The sequence below is a fragment of the Chelonoidis abingdonii genome, chromosome 7 (assembly GCF_003597395.2).
Source record: "Chelonoidis abingdonii isolate Lonesome George chromosome 7, CheloAbing_2.0, whole genome shotgun sequence".
In the NCBI taxonomy this organism is placed as follows: Eukaryota; Metazoa; Chordata; order Testudines; family Testudinidae; genus Chelonoidis; species Chelonoidis abingdonii.
In genome coordinates, this window is record NC_133775.1 from 25,300,086 (window position 1) to 25,320,972 (window position 20,887).

General features: G+C 40.3%; 1 protein-coding gene across 2 annotated transcripts in view; it reads right to left on the bottom strand.

Moving 5' to 3' along the window:
• Positions 1–1,781: 1,781 nt before the first annotated feature.
• Positions 1,782–20,887, bottom strand: part of PIGK (phosphatidylinositol glycan anchor biosynthesis class K) — a 125,565-nt gene continuing 106,459 nt past the window's right edge. For both annotated transcript variants that reach the window (XM_032802468.2, XM_032802466.2), the window contains one exon: positions 1,782–3,186. In XM_032802468.2, the coding sequence (XP_032658359.1) occupies positions 3,141–3,186 (46 nt within the window). In that variant the 3' untranslated portion in view covers positions 1,782–3,140. The remainder of the gene's footprint in view (positions 3,187–20,887) is intronic.

The following is a 20,887-nucleotide window of genomic DNA, read 5'->3' on the forward strand; positions in this document are numbered from 1 at the left end:
GTCAGTCTCATGCCACTTCATTTTTAGAACAAAAAAATCCTATTCCTTACAAGTGTTATAATTATTGTGAGTGAATCTACTGCGTGTGAAAGGTGCTGGACTGAACGCCAGGGAGAAATGCACCTTCTCTTGGGCCACAGAACAGGTACAGCATGGAGTGCTAGCTTCTTACTGCTGTCCTGCCACTGTGTCCCACTCTGACTTGAAGAGGCCTCCTCCAGCAAAGAGAGGACAGTGTTTTCCAAGCTCAATCATTCACTGGCATTTCATCCACTCGGTGGCATGTGTTTTGGGGGGGGGGGGGCATCTGGATAATGTAATGAGAGCAAGTTCCAATCTTAATCTTATTTCTCACAGTCTACCCTGTTGTTAGCCAGTAAGGTGCTTCGTGCAGGGAATCTCTTTGTTTCCAATTTAACATCAAACCACATGGCTGGTGCTCAGAAAAAGAAAGTTCCAAGTGCTATGACCCGCAGCTAGATTTGACCTAGGGTTCTAGAGGTGAAAGATTCTATATCCCAGTACAAACCCCTCAGGCCATTCACTTACCACATTCCTCTTTTAAAGGAATACAAAGGTACAGTCTGCCTCTATTTGCCCATTTCTCTCATTCATGGCAGTGCCAAGATAGGGGAGATGCATGTGCAAATACGCAAGAAAAAGTCTACAGCTCCCTCCCCCCACATTATGCCCGTCACAGGCGCTGAGCACAACATTGTGCTTATGGAGTAGGATGACTTTGTGGGACTAGTGCAGATGCTGCTAGTCTCTAGCACCAGCCAGTGGAACAGAGGTGGGGAACCTACTGCCCGGCCCATTGCTTAATTTCATCCAGGCCACAGAGTGGGGTCGAGGGCTCACCCCATTCCACCTGTCCACCCAACGCTCCAGCCAGGGAGCGGGGTCCGGGGCTCACCCTGCTCCGCCTGGCACTCCAGCAACCCCCTATGCCCAGACCCTGCTCCCCGGCTGGAGCGCCAGGTGGGCAGAGCAGGGAAAGCTCCCGCGCCCCGACCATGTTCCCTGGCAAGAGCGCTGGGTCAGAGTGGGTGGGTTTCCATTTTTCTGGGGCCCCCCAATGGGCTGGGGCTCCTGGACATGCCCCCTTGGCCCAGTGGCTGATCCAGCACTGGGAGGAGGGTGGCAGGCGAGTGAGTGGGCAGCCCAGTGGTGGCAGAGGAATACTCAAAAAAGAAAGGCCTGCTGCTTCGGGAGCCAGGCCCAATGTGTGGAGGTGGGACGGGAGCCGTTGCTGCTGGAGAGCAGCGTCTCCTCTCGGAGCTGGATGCGAGCCTGGAGCCCCAGGCAACCCCTGGCTAGAGTGTCCATCACCCCCCAAGGCCAGTGGGAGGGGTGGAAGATGGCCCTGATTTCACCTGCTCCCACCCTCCCACATCATTGCCCACACAACACCACCAGGGGATGGCAGGCCTGATTTACAGCGAGAACCTCATCACAGCATCTGATCCAAAGACGCGGTAGTCAACAGCATGGGCTTTGGATCAGACCATTGCTTTTTACTTGTGTGTGGCCCTCGACTGATTTTTCTGTGGGTCAATGGCCCTTGATAGAAAAAAGCTTCCCCATCCCTGCATTAGAAGTACCTGGTCAGACACCAGACCCTTTCCTGAAGCAGCACTAAGTATGCGCTCACCAAAGCTGGGGGTAGGATTGTGCCTGTAGGAAAGTGCACCTCAACACCACACCTAACGTGAGGCTGTAGCAAGATGCTACGATCAAGCCTAAAAAAACCACAATGATAAAAACATCTAATGTACATGTTCTATGTAATTTTCTATGCAATGTGGCAATGTTTAATGCTGTATTCTCTCCAACAAAATGATCCAGGCATCTATACATTAGTAATACAAATACAAACAGTACCTAATGATTTTTAGAGATTTATGCTGGATAGACTATTCTCTTCCTGTATAACTAATCTTTATATCTGGCATACAGAGCAGAACCCTTAGGCATTCAGGAAAAACATTTTCAGAAAACTCTCTTCTGGCATTTGTTGTTCCTGTATATGAACAGATTTGGTCCTCCTGTCACCTAATATTGGTAAAATCTAAGAACAAAGCCCAATTAAGCATACATTAACCATTCATTCATAGAACCATTCATAGACCTTGCAACACTGTCTTTTTAAGGCTATGCAGTCTGGATTAGAGGGTTTCCAGTGCTTTAAATACACTGGATCTTCTTTGCAGAGAGGAAAATTGACTCTGGTATCAGGGATTTAAAATAGTTGTAAATTGTACTATTATACTCAAGAGTTTCTGAGCTGCATTGTTTTAAGTCTTGTAAATTCTGTTTTTACATATCTACTGGTTCGTTCTTATTAGATATTTACCGATTTCTAATGGACAAGATGAAATAACATTTTCACACATTTTGGCAGCTTTTTATTCAACTAGATTCAATTAGGTCATTGTTTGGCCATATTTTTGTTTTCAGTTCTAATGGCTCATAGAATCCTAAACCCAAAATTGCCCTAGATAAAAGTACTGATCTAACAGATTGTATTTAACACAAAAAAAATCAATATTTTTGTTTCTGTTGAGCAGATTTTCAATATTTCATGCCTGAAGTCTGTAGAGTGACAAAGTTTTTATTGATAAAATGACATCTTACTTAAATAAGGTTCTGCATACTGTCTAGACCTTTGTTCCAGTGATGGGATAACTTTTAAAAAGATTTATTTAGAGGTGGAAGGGAAAGAATTCTCCCTTTTACAATTCATAAACAGCCTTAACATTATAAAGATTCAGCTGAGATCTTCAGTTTTCCTGCTTTCTCTGAAAACACAGGATAAAAAATTGCTCAGAAACAGCATTAATTTTATACTTTCTCATTTAAATACATTTTATCTAATAGTATAACCATTAGTTAGGCTTTTTACAGAAAGGAGGACAGATGACACAACATCAAAAAAGCATCTAGATGTGATGTTTCAGCATTATTTGTCACTACAAACAGACATAATACACAAATAAAGAACCTTTGATAACACCAATTTTTATCCCATGTTGCAGTCAGTGCAATCATCTTGGTTGCTCAGAAAACCTAGAAGATGTATTTCATGTGCTTGATTCCATATGTTTTAAAGAAAACCATGATAATCAATGCCCAGAGTCCTAGAATAAAACCTCCTGGAGGATGCCAGTCTTTCTGTTTTGGTTTCTGTAAAATAAAAATGGTATCACTGTTAGTTCTTCATGCTAAATAATTATTGGATTTATCAACTGGAAAAAAAAATCTTTGCACTTGAGCAAAATATTGACAATATGCACATCCTTTACAAAGCTGATATCCAGTGCCAAACATCTGTCCTTTTAATGAAGTTAAAAGTAACTGGCGTGAAGTGAGTTGACAGCCTGTTATATCTGTATCCTGGGAGTGACACTATAGCTATGAGTCAGACACCACTTTCGTTGTACACTGTTTGCAGGTGCACATAACTTTCCAGAAGAAAAATCCCTCACACATTTGTTTGGAGTGAAATCTCTCATGCTTGGGCTCAAGCAAACTGTGAAATTTTATGGGAGAATTTGGTAAAACATTGTTGGGTATTAAAAATATACATTCTTAAGTGTGAAAGTGTGGTTTTTCATCATCTAAGAAATGGTCAGATGTTCCTTCTGTGCTGAGTTATTTAAATATATCAATAATTATAAATAGTTAAATGACTATAATACACAGTATGATTGATTTGAACGCAGTAGTTTCCCCAAGGCTTTGCACCTCAGGAAGCCCAAAAGCCTGTGCTTGCCTGGTCCTCAACCAGTATTCTTCCTTTGAACAATCCTCTTTATCTGCAGAGAAGTGAACTATATCCAGGACAGCTGCGCCCCTTCTGATACAAACTGAATGGTAAGATTCGTATCACTTCTGCTCTCTTCTCAGCACCATGAAAATTTCAGATCGTGTATGGTCTGTGGTGGGAAATGAACTCTGCCAGACAGAGACCGAGACTGCCCAAAATCTATCTAAGATCTGTGTAATTCATGCTACATACATGCAACATTTTGGCTGAGAATTTAAACATGCTGAAATCAGAGATATCAGAGTTGCAATTCTTATGAGAAGCATAACTCAACACCTCCTGCACACAGTAGACATCTAACACGATAAACAGTAATGCACAATCTTAGGCATATGCAGGGGGTGGAGTTGCTAAAAGAAAAATAAACACATGCTGCTAAAACAGAATTGCTAAAGAAATAGGCCATGTCTAAATAGCACAAATATTGTAATGAAGTTCTTGCTTAGTTTTTGTTCATTTTCTGAGGAGTGATTTGGCTTCTTGTTATTAGAAAAGCCATCTGTCATGCATAAAATATATACATTTTCTACCTAAACCTTGAACCATATTCTCCTTCTATACCATGAGCGTTCAAAGCTGTTCTGCTTTTGTAGCATGAAGTCACATTAAAACAGTCATATTTCACTCAGGTAAATTATTACAAATGGAAAATACTCCACAGTTCCAATTTCTGCATGAAACTGGTTATAAGAAGCTTGCTGTTTCCCACTAAATGCACCAGGTGGCTGGGAACTTTAAAGCCATAGGTGCAGTTTGCAGCGTCTGTTCTTTCAAAACAGCTTTTCAATCAACAACAACAACAAAAGCCTTTGGATGTCTCTGCCTCCATTTTCTAAAGCTGGATAGATCTGTATAGTTTTTTTTTTTTTAATCAGAAAATTTCTCTTTACGTATAATATTTGTTATGCATAAACAAAACAAATGGAAACAGGAGGGCCTGAGACACAACCCAGAAAAACAGGCCCATGTAATGTTATCAAATTTATTTTCCCTGCTGAAAGAACCAAGAAACTCAGATTATAATTTACATTAACAACAACAAAGCAGAAGATTTAAAAGAAAGTAAATATATACATCCTTACATTTGCTAAAAACTATCGTTAACTATAAAACATATCTACTTGATACCCCTTCACTGGTATTCACAACCACACAGCTCCATGTAAATTTCTCAGGAAAATCAACTCTAAATGTGCAAGCTGCCAATGCACCTCAGTTCCGAGAGTAACAGCTCCCAAACACTTCTCCACACAAAGGAACTTTCTTGTTTAAATTCTTCTAATTAACCCACAACTTCGTATGCATATTGCATTACTCATTTCATCAATCTCTTTGTACTATCAATCTTTCTCTTCTTGGAGTTGAGACAAATCCTTACCACAAAGTGGCCCCTGATCCTTCTAGACAAATGACTTCAATTTGCAGTCAGTGACACTAAAAGCCTCTCTTCTATTTTGTACAGAACACATAATTTAATTTCTTTAAAGAATTTATATGAATAAATATTTATAAGGTGACCTAGGAGTATGGTTTTACGTTTTGTCATGCCATGTACTGAAGCTTTCCCCATGAAATTCCAAGAGAAAATGGAGTCTGGTACAGTAATGCTTTTATATTTGAATTCAAGGACACAAAATAATCTGTTTAAAGCCATGGAGCACAACTTTGAAATGTACTGGATATATTACTGATACAAAGACTAAAGCAACATAAAGGAAAATATTTGGGAGTAGTGAAGCTGCATGCTCAGTTATCTTAAACATAAATATATCTTGAGAAATAGGATTACAGATTTAGAGACTAAAACTATGTGTGAATATTAAACCACTGCTTTGTTCAAGTCCAAGAGGTGCCTCTGTTGCACGCCTAAAACTGTAAATAATGCTGCTGAGTACATAATATATTTAAATGCACCAACATTTTCAACTATGGTGTCACATAGACATCCCACAACTACTGAACACATAAAATGAGAGCACAGAAATAAATGAGTGAGATGACCTGAAACAGTTTTCTGAAACTCTCAAAACTTGTATGTAAGATTCCAAAAAAAGTTTATGATGGTCTTAAAACAATATAATTAGTGCTCTACTTTAACACATTTACCTGCCTAAGATCCTGAGAAATAATGAATTACAGCCGGTACTGAAGTCAAGGGGAGCTGTGCCATTAATTTCAACCCGGTCAGGAGTTCACCCTTCCTTTCTATGTCAGAGAGTGAGATAACAAATACCGGAGACATAAGAGAAGGAATGAGGTTTATTATTATTAACTATTCGAGTTGCCCGAGCACCTAAGAAAGTCAATCATGGAGCAGGATCCCATCGTGCTAGGTGCTGTACAAACAGAACAAAAAGACAGTCTCTGCCACAAGGAGCTTACAATCTAAGTGTAAGACAAGAGACAACAGATGGATACAGGCAGACAGACGGAGGAGTACAAGGAAACAATACTGGGATGAATTTTTAAATAATTTAAATTTTAGTTTAATGTAATCAGGTACTTAGATGATGTTTTAGCATTTTAAATACAGTAAAAATGATTTATTTAAAACCTCTTTTATTGCTAGACTTCAACTGCCCAAACATTATCAGGTGTGTGTTTTAAATCACTTTGACTTTAACATTATTTTCTTTGCACTAAAGTTTTAAAAGTTAAAAAGGTAACCACAAGGAAAAAAAAACAACAACCCCACCGCCACAACACACACAAATTTCAAATAGAAACAATGAAAAAAACCCACATAGGCAAATATTAGTCAAATCAAATTCTGTTATAAGCACTCGCTTTATTCACTAATGCTTACTCATGAAACAAAACACATTATTATTCAGAGAAAGTGAGCATGCTCCTCAACTTGATGTATTTACATGGAGCCATATTTCCCAGTCTGTGTAAAAACACACAATAAGATGGCTAAAAATTGCCTAAACAATCTTATAAGTAATCTTCATATGTACTGAAAGTACTAAGACAGAGACTTAACAGGATATAGCTTATAGAGAAGAGGGTTGGTTTGTTTTTTTAAAACTCAAAACATCAAGAATTTCAGAGATGTAGGTAAGCAAAACAATTTTGATATGTCAGTGATTAGAATAATTATTTCAATTTTACAGTAACTAACATTCTGGTCTAAGCATTTCTGTTTCTTTTCAGTCACAAACGCTGCTGTTTTTTCAATGAAGTAGGAAGGTGTTAGAAGATGTTTTCAGAATGCAAATAGGTGCACACAGAGAAGGGGGCAATTATAAAGTGCCCCACAGCTAAGGGCCAAATTTTAAATCTTTAAATCATAACTGGATTTACATTCTAGCTCAACCAGTAATTCTGAGCTTGCTGCAAGGATTACTGGGTAAAATTCTATGGTTAGGCTAGAATATTGTAATGGTCCTTTCTGGCCTTAAGAATATATTAGATCAAAGGGACTGCTTCATGAGCAAAAGTTTCATATACCTATTTGTACCCACATAATGGGAGCATGTGTTTGTGCAATACCAGTACTTATGTGCAAATGTACCTTTTTTGAGTACACAAGTGCATACAAGTTAAGAGATCTCTCTGACAAATCTGGCCCTGAATAGATATTAGTAAGAGGGCGGATTAGAAAGTAATTGCCAACACACAAATCTTGCCTCCTGATATCTTTAAAAATCCAGTATTTTGCATTCATTCAAGTTGTACACCAACTGACATGGATCCTAACTTGCAGTCCTTATTCAAACAAAGCTTCTTCTAAACCCAACCACGTCACACTCCTTGTAAAAGTCTGGATGGACAAAATATTAGGGTGCTGTGATCTCTTCACTTGCAATTAATTAAATACCATTATATATGATGTAGACAGGTGTGTGTGTACGTGTGTGCGCGTGTGCATGCACTTAAAGATTTGGAGCCTGACCCTGCATATATTTATCCTGGGTGTAATACTTACTAATAAGGGTAGTTTTATTGCTTTCAGTGAGACTATTCACAGTAATGGTAAATATTTGGAGGATCAGGCCCATAATTCTTTTATTTCAGACTGTTTCTCTATCTAGCAATTTCACCTGAGTAGTACCCAGATGAGAACTTTACTAAGAGTGGCTGGTATAATTGATGTATTTAAGATTTTTGATTTACACTACTTATAACTCCATTATGAATGCCCTCTTTATTCCTACAATAATGGCTGTAACACAAACGTGAAATGCACACATCTAATGTCACAATGTGTCATGAACAAATACATTTAGTAGCTTAAGGGCTAGTCATTATCAAATTGCTAGAGAGTCCGAATTAAAAACGTAGGTAGCTAAGCAACAGTGAACTTCCTACTGTGAATATTTTCTGTCATCCTCTTGATAGTTCTGATAGAATCATTTTTCTATGGAACTTCAAAACAGTTAACAGAGAGCTGCTCCAAATATTGTAATTAAGGAGAGAATAAAACAGTGTATTTTCAAATTGGATGGGTCTGTAGGGATCCTAATGGAAAGCATCCAAGGTTTTCAATGAGGACTTTTCATAAAACATACAGTACATGTTATTGCCGTTAAAATGCATTTTATGGAAAAGAATGATAAAGAAAATGGACTAAGGCTACAGAAGCAATTAGGTTAGAAAATGGTTTCAGAATAAAAGTTCAAATTTAAAAGTGTGCATCTATATTTCACATGCAAAGAAAAAATTATTTTAAAGTGTCATTAAGGTCTCAATCTTTTAGTCTTTACCCAGCCAAAACTTCCCACTGATTTCAATGTGGACGTTGCATGAAAAAGAATAACTATTTGGCCAGAAGACTACCTTAAACTTGTGTGTCCATATTTTGATGGTGACTGTAGGCACTGCAATTCACAGAATGTAACTACAGCAGTATTTGGTCAGGAACTCAAGAATTCCCATACTGGATCAGAACAGTAGCCTATTCTCAACAGTGACTTGCGGCATACATGTCAAAGAAAAGGAGCAAACCTCAAATGTGACCTCACTTATGCAGAGATGAAAGTAAGCCAGTATGGTACGGCATACCGGCAAGAGCCAGTACGCCGTGCCGGACCGCACCGGCTTCTGCTGCTGGGATTTAAAGGGCTCTGGGCTCCCCACCACAGCAGGCAGCCCAGAGCCCTTTAAATTGGGCTTGTGGCTCCAGCGGCCGGGCTGAGGCCGGGATTTAAAGGGCTCAGAGCTCCCCACCGCTGCTGGCAGCCCAGGGCCCTTTAAATTCCGCCCGCGGCTCCGGCGGCCGGGTTGGGGCCGAGATTTAAAGGGCTCAGAGCTCCCCGCCACTGCAGGGAGCCCAGAGCCCTTTGAATCCCGCCCACGGCTCCAGCAACGGAGCTGAGGACGGATTTAAAGGGCTCAGAGCTCCCGCGGCTGCGGGGAGCCCAGAGCCCTTTCAATCCCGCCCGCGGCTCCGGTGGCTGGGCTGGGGATGGGTTTAAAGGGCTCAGAGCTCCCACGGCTGCAGGCAGCCCAGAGCCCTTTAAATCCGGCCCGCGGCTCCCGTGGCCAGGCTGGGGCCGGGATTTAAAGGGCTCAGAGCTCCCTGCAGCGGCAGGAGCTCCGGGCCCTTTAAATCCCAGCCCCAGCCCAGCAAGGCTTGGGGTTCCCGAAGCCCCGAGCCCTTTAATTTGTCCCTGAGCCCAGGGGGCTCCCAGCCACCTCTGCAGCTGGGAGCCCCAGGTTGATTTAAAGGCCCTGGGACTCCCAGCCACAGCCAGTGCCCCAGGGCCTTTAAATCTTGAGGCCACGCCTCTTCCGGTTGAGGCCATGCCCCCTCAGGACTCCAGCAGTACAGTAAGTCCTGTAAGTTACTTTCACCCCTGCACTTATGCAATAACATGCTTACAGAGAAAGTTTCTTCCCAGTCCTAGCCAGATGGACTAAATTCACAAAGGCAGTTCCCTACCACCTAGAGGAATTCATAACCCTGAATTAGGCTTGCAGGCTGCCTAATGCATGGAGAGAGTTAGATGCCTTAGAATAAGATTCACAAAAGCCACCCAGAGAGCTGCCTAAGTTAGGAAGTAGGAAATGCTGAGGAGAGAATCATGGCCTGTAACCCACCCTTCAAAAGCAGGTAGCTTCAACAGCAGAGACTGAGGGAGACCTGCCCCAGAATACCCCACAGCTCACTCCTGGGAGGTGAAAGACCCAACTTCAAATCTCTGGGGGGCGGGAAATGGCATCTGGGACTCCCACATCCCAGCTGTGTGCCCTACCACTGGGTTAAGGGGAGGGGGGGCACCACCACTTCGCACCCTCCCACCTACCAGATCAGGCTCCAGAGGTAAGATAGGTAGGGGAATGTCTAGTTTGAAAATTCTCCTGGAGCACAGGCATGATTCAGCCACTGAACTCCTGGGTGGTATCTGGACTAAGGAGACTGTGTGCATGCCCAGTTGCCAAAATTTAGGCCTCTATAGGGTTAAGTGGGAACTGAGCAATGGTGCCTCAGTGTTGAACCTGTCATCTGAAGTGGCAGCTAGGTGCTTAAGTCCCTTTGTGAATCCAGCCTATGGTATTTCCTTATGTCACAAAACCTAAGGGCTGAATATCCATATCTACTGTTACAGAAACAAAATAGCATTGTGTTCCAAGGGGTCCATTACATGATGGACTTGCCGCCTCAGTGGAATTCCCAGCCTCTGATAGCTTAGGGGGTCAGCAATCAGATGAGAGAATTGAAGCAAGCTTCCTGTTCGGTACTGTAGAACTGTGTTACGGCAGCATTAGGATGGGCTTTATGTAATATTTTGGGTGCATTTATTTATTTTCTTCCCAGTAATTTTCCTTTCTGAAATTTTCCTCTTTGTCATCTTCTCCTCTCCTCCACTGATGGACGAAAGGCTCCTTTTCTTCTTTGCCATTCTTACATTTTGTAATCTGCACTAAAGAGCTGACATTTCAAATTTCATTCTCAAGTCAGAAACAAAACAGGTCCACGTTTCAAAAGAGATCTTTAAAATGCAAGGCTTCCTCAGATCAGAAAGTGAAAACGAAGTGCCCCATGCTCTGAGAAAAAAAAGACGCCATCCAACAGGAGGAACAAGAAATTAAACACTCGCATTGGAAAGGCCAATCAGAATTTACTACACAGAACTCCCTGTAAGCAGCATGCATATTACATATTTTTAAGGACATTCTAATAGCAATTCAGATTTAGTTGCAATTTTACATTGCAAATCAGGTAATCATTATAATTCTGAAAAGAAAGCACAGAATTCACTCTCAAAATGAAAATATACATGCCCAGTGCATCTAATGAAAGTATGAACTTCTCATTTGTCAGTTATATTCTTGATTTTGTGGACTAAGGAAAATAATAATTCCAGCCATCTAGTAATAACTTAATCCTCTTTGGTGCCCACAGTAAGATTAAAGTCATAACGGAATTCCAACATAAAGGATTCCTGTTAATCTGTAAAACAATTTAGTGCATTTTCATCTTATCCCTCAGTTTTTCCTTATTAACAATAATGTAATGATTACTGACGGTCCACATTTTGAGTAAAATAATTATGAAAGAACAACAAAAACCCAGACAACATACTGGAGGGAATGCTAGCTACACTTAACAAATATGTTAACGCCAACAACTGCATCTTAAACAAACATATTTGCTTTCAGATTTGAAAGATCACTATAGAAATATGATAATTATGCCATGATGGCTTTGCTTGTCATTTCCCGTGTCTAAATTTTTCATTCAATAAGCCATTTTATGAAATTAATTTCTGTTCCAAAAAGATTGTTCAATACACTGTTGACAATTTCATTCCTTACTTTTACCCAAGTTATTAATCAGGTATTTCTCCAAAATTCTATGGTATCTTGTAAGGATTTTAAAGTGCTTTACAATTAAGCATTAATCTTCACACCCGTGATAAAGGGAAGTGATGCTAAACAATTGTGTGTATGTTTAGGAGACAAAAGAATGGAAGTTTTCTGTAGAATGCACTTATTATTCAATAAATTCCCCCAATTTATTCAAGACCCACAGAGCTAATTTTCGGTATTTTAATCAAATACACCATGTTTTTCATCACACCATGGTCACAGTTTTCAGACATGGGTGATTGAAAAATGCCCATATTCAGATACATGAATCTCACTTACATGCATATATATATATAGTCTAAGTGTCCAGTTAAATGGGGGATTTAAAATGCTTATATTTGGACATCTTGCTCACAGTTATTTTCCTTGAGACAAATCTTAACATTTTCTTCCCACTGTAATTCTAATGAATCAAAAGAGAATCCACACCAGGGATAAAACCAAGGACTTTAGGCAGCAAGAGCACAGGCCTCTGTCACTTGAGCTAAAGGACTAAGGCTACGTCTACACTAGCGAGCTTACCGTGGCACAGCTGTACCAATGTCGTTTGTAACCTCTCACTTAAATCAACTTCTGTACCAGATGACTGCAGGATAGCTAATGTGATGACAATTTTTTTTAAAATGGCTCCAGAGGTGATTCTGGCAATTACAGGCCAATAAGGTTAACTTCAGTACCAGAAAAATTGGTTGAAACTATAATAAAGAACAGAATTATCAGATACATAGATTAACACAATTTGTTGTGGAAGAGTCAACATGGCTTTTGTAAAGTCAAATCATGCCTTCCCAATCTATTATAATTCTGTGAGGATGTCAAACAAACGTGGACAAGGGTGATCCAATAGATATAGTGTACTTGGACTTTCAGAAAGCCTTTAATAAGGTCCATTCACTAAAGCTCTTAAGCAAACTAAGCAGCCATGGAATAAGAGGGAAGATCCTCTCATGGATCAGTAACTGGTTAACAGATACAAAACAAAGGGTAGGAATACATGCTTAGTTTTCAGCATGGAGAGAGGTAAACAGAGAGGGATCTGTTCTGGGACCAATGCTGTTAAACATAGTCATAAATGATGTAGAAAAGGGGGTGAACAGAGGGGTGGCAAAGTTTACAGATCATACAAAATTACTCAAGATATTTACAAAGTGATCTCACAAAACTGAATGACTGGACAACAAAATGGCAGATGAAATTCAGTGTTGATAAATGCAAAGTAATGCACATTGAAAAATACAATCACAACTATATATTCAAAATCATGGAGTCTACCACTCAAGAGAGAGATCTTGGAGTCACTGTGGATAGTTCTCCGAAAACATCCACTCAGTGTGCAGCAGCAGTCAAAAAAGCTAACAGAATGTTAGGAACCATTAGGATCGGGATAGATAATAAGACTGAAAAATCACAATGCCATTGTTTAAATCCACAGTATGCTCATTCCTCGAATACTGTGTGCAGTTCTGGTCACCCCATCTCAAAAAACACATATATTAGAATTGAAAAAAGTAAGGCAACAAAAATCATTAAGGGTAAGGAACAGCTTCCATACGAAGAGAGATTAAAAAGACTGGGACTATTCATTTTGGAAAAGAGAGGACTAAGGGGGGGATATGATAGAGGCCTATAAAATCATCAATGAGAAAGTGAAAAGGGAAGTGTTATTTACTCCTTCGCATAACACAAGGAACTGGAGTCTGAAATTAATAGGCAGCCGCTTTAAAACAAACAAAAAAAGTACTACTTCACACAACCCACAGCCAACCTGCGGAACTCTCTGCCAAGGGATGTTGTGAAGGCCCAAACTATAACTGGAACTAGATAAATTCATGGGGAATAGGTCAATTGATGGCTATTAGCCATGATGGTCAGGGATGCAACCCCATACTTGGATGTCCTAGCCCTCTGACTGTCAGATGCTGGGATGGCATGACAGGGGATGAATCACTTGATGGTTGCCCTGTTCTGGTCATTGGGCACTGTTGGAAGATAGGATACCAGGCTAGACATACCATTGGTCTGAGCCAGTATGGCGTTCTTATACAGAGGAGCTAGCAGATCATCCTTTAAGCCTTGTAGCAACAGCAGCTGCTCAATGAGTTCTATGTCTACAGCTTCACCAGACCCGCCTCCTGTACAAGCCCTTGCTCCAATCTGCACCTGCTCCCATTCCAGCTCTATTCTCTACCTTTTCCTAAACCCCGTGACCTCTGGCTCTGCTCTGACCTCTATATCTCACCACCTACACACAGTGTGTAACACCATGTTAGCCACACCCCATCTGGGAAAGCTCATCCCAATGGTCTGACATACAGAGGAGCTTGCTCTTATAAAGGCCACCGCTTTATAACAACTGGTTGCCAGTGGGGATAGACTCCAGAAACAAATTGTTCAGGCCACATGAGCTGAAGGAGTAACTATATTAGTAGTATGTTACCTTCTGTGGGTGACAGCAATTACAGACAGCCATGACCACACACACTTGGCTAGTATATTACATCTTCCGTATTAGCTTGTCATGGCTACACCAGCTACCAGCCACATGTTATCATTTTAAGAAGAAGAACCCTTCTTCCTGCTCAGAAGCCCACCTCTGATCCACCATATATAGCAGTACAATATAGAGCCACTTTGAATCACTTGGCCAGTCCATGCAGTTATTTTTAAACTGAGAATCTTTAATGCATGCTTTTTCTTTAATCTTATAAAAACTAATTGTATGTCCCAAAACATCCACTACCAAATGTAAATTTATTCACTCAAAAACAAATAAAGATTTGTTTATTTACATGGAGAAACAGTGATATTCATAAATGATTAGGGACGTTTCTACCCAGTTATTTTCCCCTGGATATCCCATGAGTATCCATTTATTTCCAGGTGACAGGCTGTATTAACAACAGATGTTAGACAACATTAGATCTTCTACTCAACATGCTATACTGAGTACAAGATCTAATCAAACATCTCAATGGCTACGTTTTAAGGCATTAGAATCCAAATAAATATTACCTCTTCTTGGAAACTTCATTGCTAGTATGAGATGTTTTTTAAAATGGCCCCAGAATCTCTACACATAGAATTAGAGAAGTCCTCCTCTGCCCTGTCTTGTGCATTATATTATGCATGTAAACAGATGAGTTCACTGTTCCAGCATCAGGATTAGTTTGCATTTCTCAAACTGCATTACGCTGAGGAGAGAAGTGAGCACACACCTCAGAGGGGAGAGGAAAGCAGGTAAGAAGGATCTGCCTCATTTATGTGAGCATGTTAAAGTATGGCCATTCTCCTCTCGCAAAGCATATGTTTCTCAGTGAAAAAGCAGGACAGGCAACTTAGAACTGACAAAACTGTAGTTTCTCTTTTTTAAAAGACTGGTTAGTTTCTTCTCAAAACCCCACCCTGCTATTGTATTCAGCTGCTTTCCACTAACAGGTCAGCCAGGATTTTTACAAAGTTTATACAGACAGAGCAGAATGCTAGCAACAGATCGTGTGTGTAAAGAAACAACAACAAAAAAGATCAAACTATTCTTAAATCAACTGACTGCTGCTAGGTATTCTAGTGCCTACAGAACCTAAGTATTGTCAATATGTGATGAGACCTGGGCTCAGTCTGCTGCAGCAAAACTAGCCAGGTATGTATTGTACATACCAAGACAGGCATGTTTGCCATGCCTGCAGCATCGAAAGACAATGAGACCCAAAGGTCAGGCTCCTGTCAGGAAGGACCTGAGAAAGTATCAGTGCATCCTAGTGCCATGAATATACACCTGATACTTTTTCATCTAATTCAGTGTTTTATGCTACCTGGTTAGGAATACAGAGCACTTCTTTGTAGAAGGAGAGCTCTTAAGCTGAGTAAATACCAATTTACCTCCACTGTAGTAAGCCTTTTAAGAAAACACAGACTACAGCTCTTTTAAATTAATGATGATAACCTGGCTGCACTTCACCTGCCTGTTACTCACCTCACCTGACTGCAGTAAACTAAGTTGTGGTGGAAGAGTCTGGAACTGTGCGCTTGCCACAGCCAGACCAAGGATCTTGTGAATTACATACACTCCCTTAGGCACTAGGCATATTTGGCAGAAAAAGCACAGGGGACTGTCAAAATAAAGAATAGGAGGAATATAGAGATTGGTGTGGTAAGAGCAATGCAGAAGAAAAGACTAATATCATCCCACCCAATCCCGAACTATGTGATTTTTGCATTCACTCACTCAACTTAGTGTATGCAAGTCTGGCAAAAAAAAAATCCAGCCGCTTTCTGAAATCACTCAGTTTAGAAACTCCACACATCATTCACAACTCTATATACTGATCTATGACTATCTACAGTGATGGCCAGTCCCTGTCTCTTCAACAGCCTAAGTTACATGTTCACCCAAAGGAGAGCAGCAGGCACAACCCAAAATGGTAGCTCTAGCACAAAAACAGCTCTCAAAAAACAACTGCCACCCTTCATGACCAGATTTCTTGAAGAGAGAGGCAGGAAATATTTCTCGTTTTCAAAGTATTCAGAGTAGAACACCAAGCCCTTCAGAGTAAAATGCACTAAAGATCGCTGACTAGATCAAGGTAAGTATTCTACAGGCACAAGGAATATTATCGAGGAACAAGTTATAGCCGTTTAAAAGGAACAGAAAGACAAGAAAAAACACGTCACAAACTAACAATCTATATCCATTTTTTAAATACAAAGGGATAAACAACCATTTATGTTTATTATATTTATTTTTATTATACTTAACTGTAAAGTAACCAACATAAAAACTCATTATAATATCATCATCATCTAGACTGATAGGATATACTGTACACTATAATATAAATTCATTTAAATTTTACCAATCATATGTACGTACACACACACACTCTCTCTCTAAGGACTAGGACAGAGTGAAGGTGAAACTACATCCCCCTCAGTATTAGATTGGGGATACTGTAACCCAGGGATACGGAGGAGTTTGGAATTGCAACAACTATATTAGTTCCTCAGCTTGAAAAGCACAGCAGCGTAGCAGGTCAGGATTTAGTTCTCTGTGTGCATTGCCTGTCTACACTATGTCTGATCCAAGCTTCAATACTATTAGTCCCCTTACAGAAATGAGCAGCAAACTGACTAAAAATTAGTTTTATGAATGCTACAAAATAAGATTATTTGTATTAAACAAAAAAAATGGAGCTTGCTCTGTTCCATCACAAAAGCTCACTCCTCCAAAGCCTCCACTCATCCTCAGGCACCATTTTAAACCTCACTTTCATTAATTTAAACAACAGTGCTTCCCATCCCACTTGCATATCCATGTTAAACTCATGCCGTTAATAAACAGCCACTTCCTCCAGACACTCCCATATCACCCATATCCACAAGCTCATTTTTATCCTTGTATGTGCGTGCACTCTGCTGGCACTGGGAGCATTCTCTGCATGAACCCCCTGAAAGGCACCCCCACTAACAAAATGACACTGTAGAGCCAATGGACTTGAACTGCTCCCGGGGGCACCGAACTGTGGATTACAATTACTGAGCTGGAATGGGCCAACCCCATAACCACCAGTAGGGTTGGGCTAGGTAAAAGTGATACCCAGCAAAGAGAAATCTAGCCAACAGAGCAGAAACTGATTCCACAAAGAAACCACATGCACAAATAATTTTCACAGGGAACAATAAAATGTGACACTGCCCTGCCTGTTCAACAACACAAACACAATGGTTCCATTACTGCAGTCTTTATTCATTTACTTTCTCTGTTCACTCTGAAAATGGAAATGATTTTATCGAATTCCAGCCTTTCTGAATTAATAAGGAAAACAAATTCTAGACATGGCACTGGTGAGCAGCCTGCCAATACCTCTATCTCTAGCTATTCATCAAATTCTGTCAAGATGGGCTTGTGCATTACACTGCCACAATCCTCACAAGGTGCTACTGAAGGGTAAACAAAATATAATTAACTTAACACAAAACCCACCAATATAACTCTCATTAAAATTACACAACAATTAAGTGAGATGAATATGTAAATATACTTGGAGCTAGGAGTGTCTACATCTGAGAGAGTGTCAAAAAAGATAATTGCCATCACAACAGTGCTAAATATACCAAGATTAAATTGATGAGATTTATATCAAAACATGATAACAGTAACAGCAGCATTACTTTATCAATGGGGGCTTACAGGTAACAATTTCTGTTGTATCTGTTCGTACTCAGAAGAAGAAATGCTGTGCACAGCACATTAAATTAACAAAGCCAGAATTGTTAATTTTACTGTTCAGTGAAATCCTATTTAAGTAAATATTGCCGATCACAGAAGCTGCCATACAGAAGGAAACAATTAGAATAAAGTCAAATGCATGTTTAATAAATGCCAAAGTTATTTATTACATAAAGTAATGAAAATGTGCAAGAATACTAAATTATAGTCAGAAACTGAAATTATATCTTATTTCTTGGACAGTCTTCTGCACATCGTTTGAATAATCATGTTTTATTAACAAAGGTCCCAGTCCTGCATGTGTGTAACTTTAGTCACACAAATGGTCCCCACTGAAATCAGTGGGCCCCATCATGTCTGAAGGCAAGCCAGTGCAGAAGCTTGCAGGACTGGATCCTAAGGCCCCATGTGAGTAGTGGTATTTATGCAATAAAGTTAGTGATAAACACTACTGATGTTCTGTGCATATACATCACCCTTCATCTGAAGATTGCAAGTACATCACAAAGCTGCTCATTTTTTTAATTCTGCGGCTACATTTAAATAAATGCGACATCCCATACCACTGCTAATAAGAGAACTAAGCCTATGGGGAAGAGGTCAAGACCAAATATGACCCTTTGCCCCACTCCTCCCAAAAAACACATGGTGAATAGGCAGGCAACTCCCATTCACAGCTATTTGGGAAAAGAAAGGGTGCAGTCACAAGAATGTGGCCAGCTCTCCTCAGGTGCATAATGGGGACAGAGTAAAAGCAGTTCTGGGCCATGGCTTGCCTCAAATGTCATAAAAGCCCCAGCAGTGCATGCTGGAATGGAAGCTCTGCCACTTCTACAGGTTACAGTTTGTGTACACCACTGCAACAGATCTTTGCCCTTCAAACAATATAATTTCCAAGTGTAAATAAGACCACAGAGGAACTCTGGCTTAGCCAGCCAGAACTTCAGCAATTTCCACTTGGCCACGTCTCACCTTGCTCCAAGCAGTGACTTACAGCTAAAATCTGGCCCTCTGGCTCCCAGGGAGGGAAAGGTTGCAGTTTATATGTTGTGACAGACCCAGGCCAGTGGGGTTCAAGAGTCTGGTAGAGGGCAAATATACTGGTCACTGGATGAGTAGTTTTCTGTTCCCTGAGTGACCAGAGCAGGGGCTGCACTAGAGTAATCAGGAACCTGCTAGAACTGATTCAGGCAGACAGGCTGATTAGATCATCTACCCGCCAATTAGGCAGGAGATCGAGGCACCTGGGTTAAAAAGGAGCTTACTCCAGTCAGGCGAGGAGGCAGCAGAGGAGAGAAGTGTGTGGTGAGGAGCTGGAGCAAGAGGCACACGGAGCTGAGAGTGAGAGGGTTGCTGCTGGAGGATTAAGGAGTACAAGCGTTATCAGGCACCAGGAGGAAGGTCCTGTGGTGAGGATAAAGATGATGTTTGGAGGAGGCCATGGGGAAGTAGCCCAGGGAGTTGTAGCTGTCATGCAGCTGTTATAAGAGGCACTATAGACAGCTGCATCCACAGGGCCTGGGCTGGAACCCAGAGTAGAGGGTGGGCCCGGATTCCCCCCAAACCTCCCAACTCCTGATCAGACACAGGAGGAGTTGATCCAGACTGTGGGGAAGATCACTGAGGTGAGCAAATCTGCCAATAAGCGTAGGACCCACCAAGGTAGAGGAGGAACTTTGTCACAACGTATATACAATTCCCAAATCCTGTCTGCCAACAAAAATAATTTAAAATATTGTACATTTTAGTATTTAATACTACAAACAGCATTCGAATGTTTGTCTCATTGAAAGTGATGGGAAAGAGTTTGATCCAGCACAGTTAAATGGATCACATGATAAGAGCAGCTTTGAAGGAATAAGTATATTTCACCTTTTCTATTGCTAAATACCCTGTTCACCAAAATAAAAAGCCAATTCCATTACATAATTTAAAAGATTTGATAAATCAGAAGGTTTTCCCTTACTTAGAAAAATCCCTCCAACTTTTGCATGGATCAAGTTTTGTGTTTTTTTAACTACATTAACTCGTCCCCAGCATTGTGTTGCTGAGATGTAGACACACTTTTAAACATTTTAATTGTATTAGGCCATTAATGGCTAAAATAATTTATTAGAAAATCTGTTAGAACCTCTTCACTCCTTGATGTTTTCAGCTTCTAAAAGTCAACATTTTCCAGCAGAAAAATTGCTAGATAAAAAAAGTTTTGTTTCCATGTTGACTTTCAACACTGTTTAGTTAAGAGAGAACGACGATAACTCAGGTTCTTCAGCTGAAAATTCCAGCACTGTGAAATACACTTTTGTTTTGACTAGTGTTTTGGCATTTAATTTGTCTCCACTTCAGAGTCATGTCTGTACATAAGATGTAATTAACAATAGGGAAAACTGTTCTATGGAATATGATTTTCAACCCATTAAGCAAATTTTCTCACTATGATATGAAAAATGTCAACAACTTAATTAGCACACCTACTTTGCCTGAAACCCCCAAGTGCATCTAAACTACATTTTATGCTGGACTGGAAAAAGAAAACCCACATCAATTATGCCTGTTCTCAATTGTACAACTATTTTAAAATGTGTGAATAGTTAAGACAAAATTGAAAAATTACCATAATAGGCTTTTGACACTTCCCTGCTTAGGCAAAAATTAATTCTAACTCTCTGTTTTTGTGCAAAGCCTTTATAATTTCTCTAAATCTTGAGTTCCCATGAGAGGGAACACAATACTTTCAAGTACAAGAGCGGGAGGCTTGGCATCCTCTCTTTTTAGTTATGCAGTTTATTTGATGGACGTCTAAACCACTAAACCTCCCTTTGTGCTTATGTAAGCCATTCTCAATGGAAATATCAGTTAATTTCAGTGAAATGAAGTTTTAGGAAGAACGTACTATCTCACACAGAAAGGCTCACTAAACAAGGCTTTTTAAAGAAAGCATCTGTTTTGTGAAATGCTCTAGAAACTAGTATAAAGGTAGCTAAAAAGGAGTTTGATTTTAAAAAGTACTTTTCTTC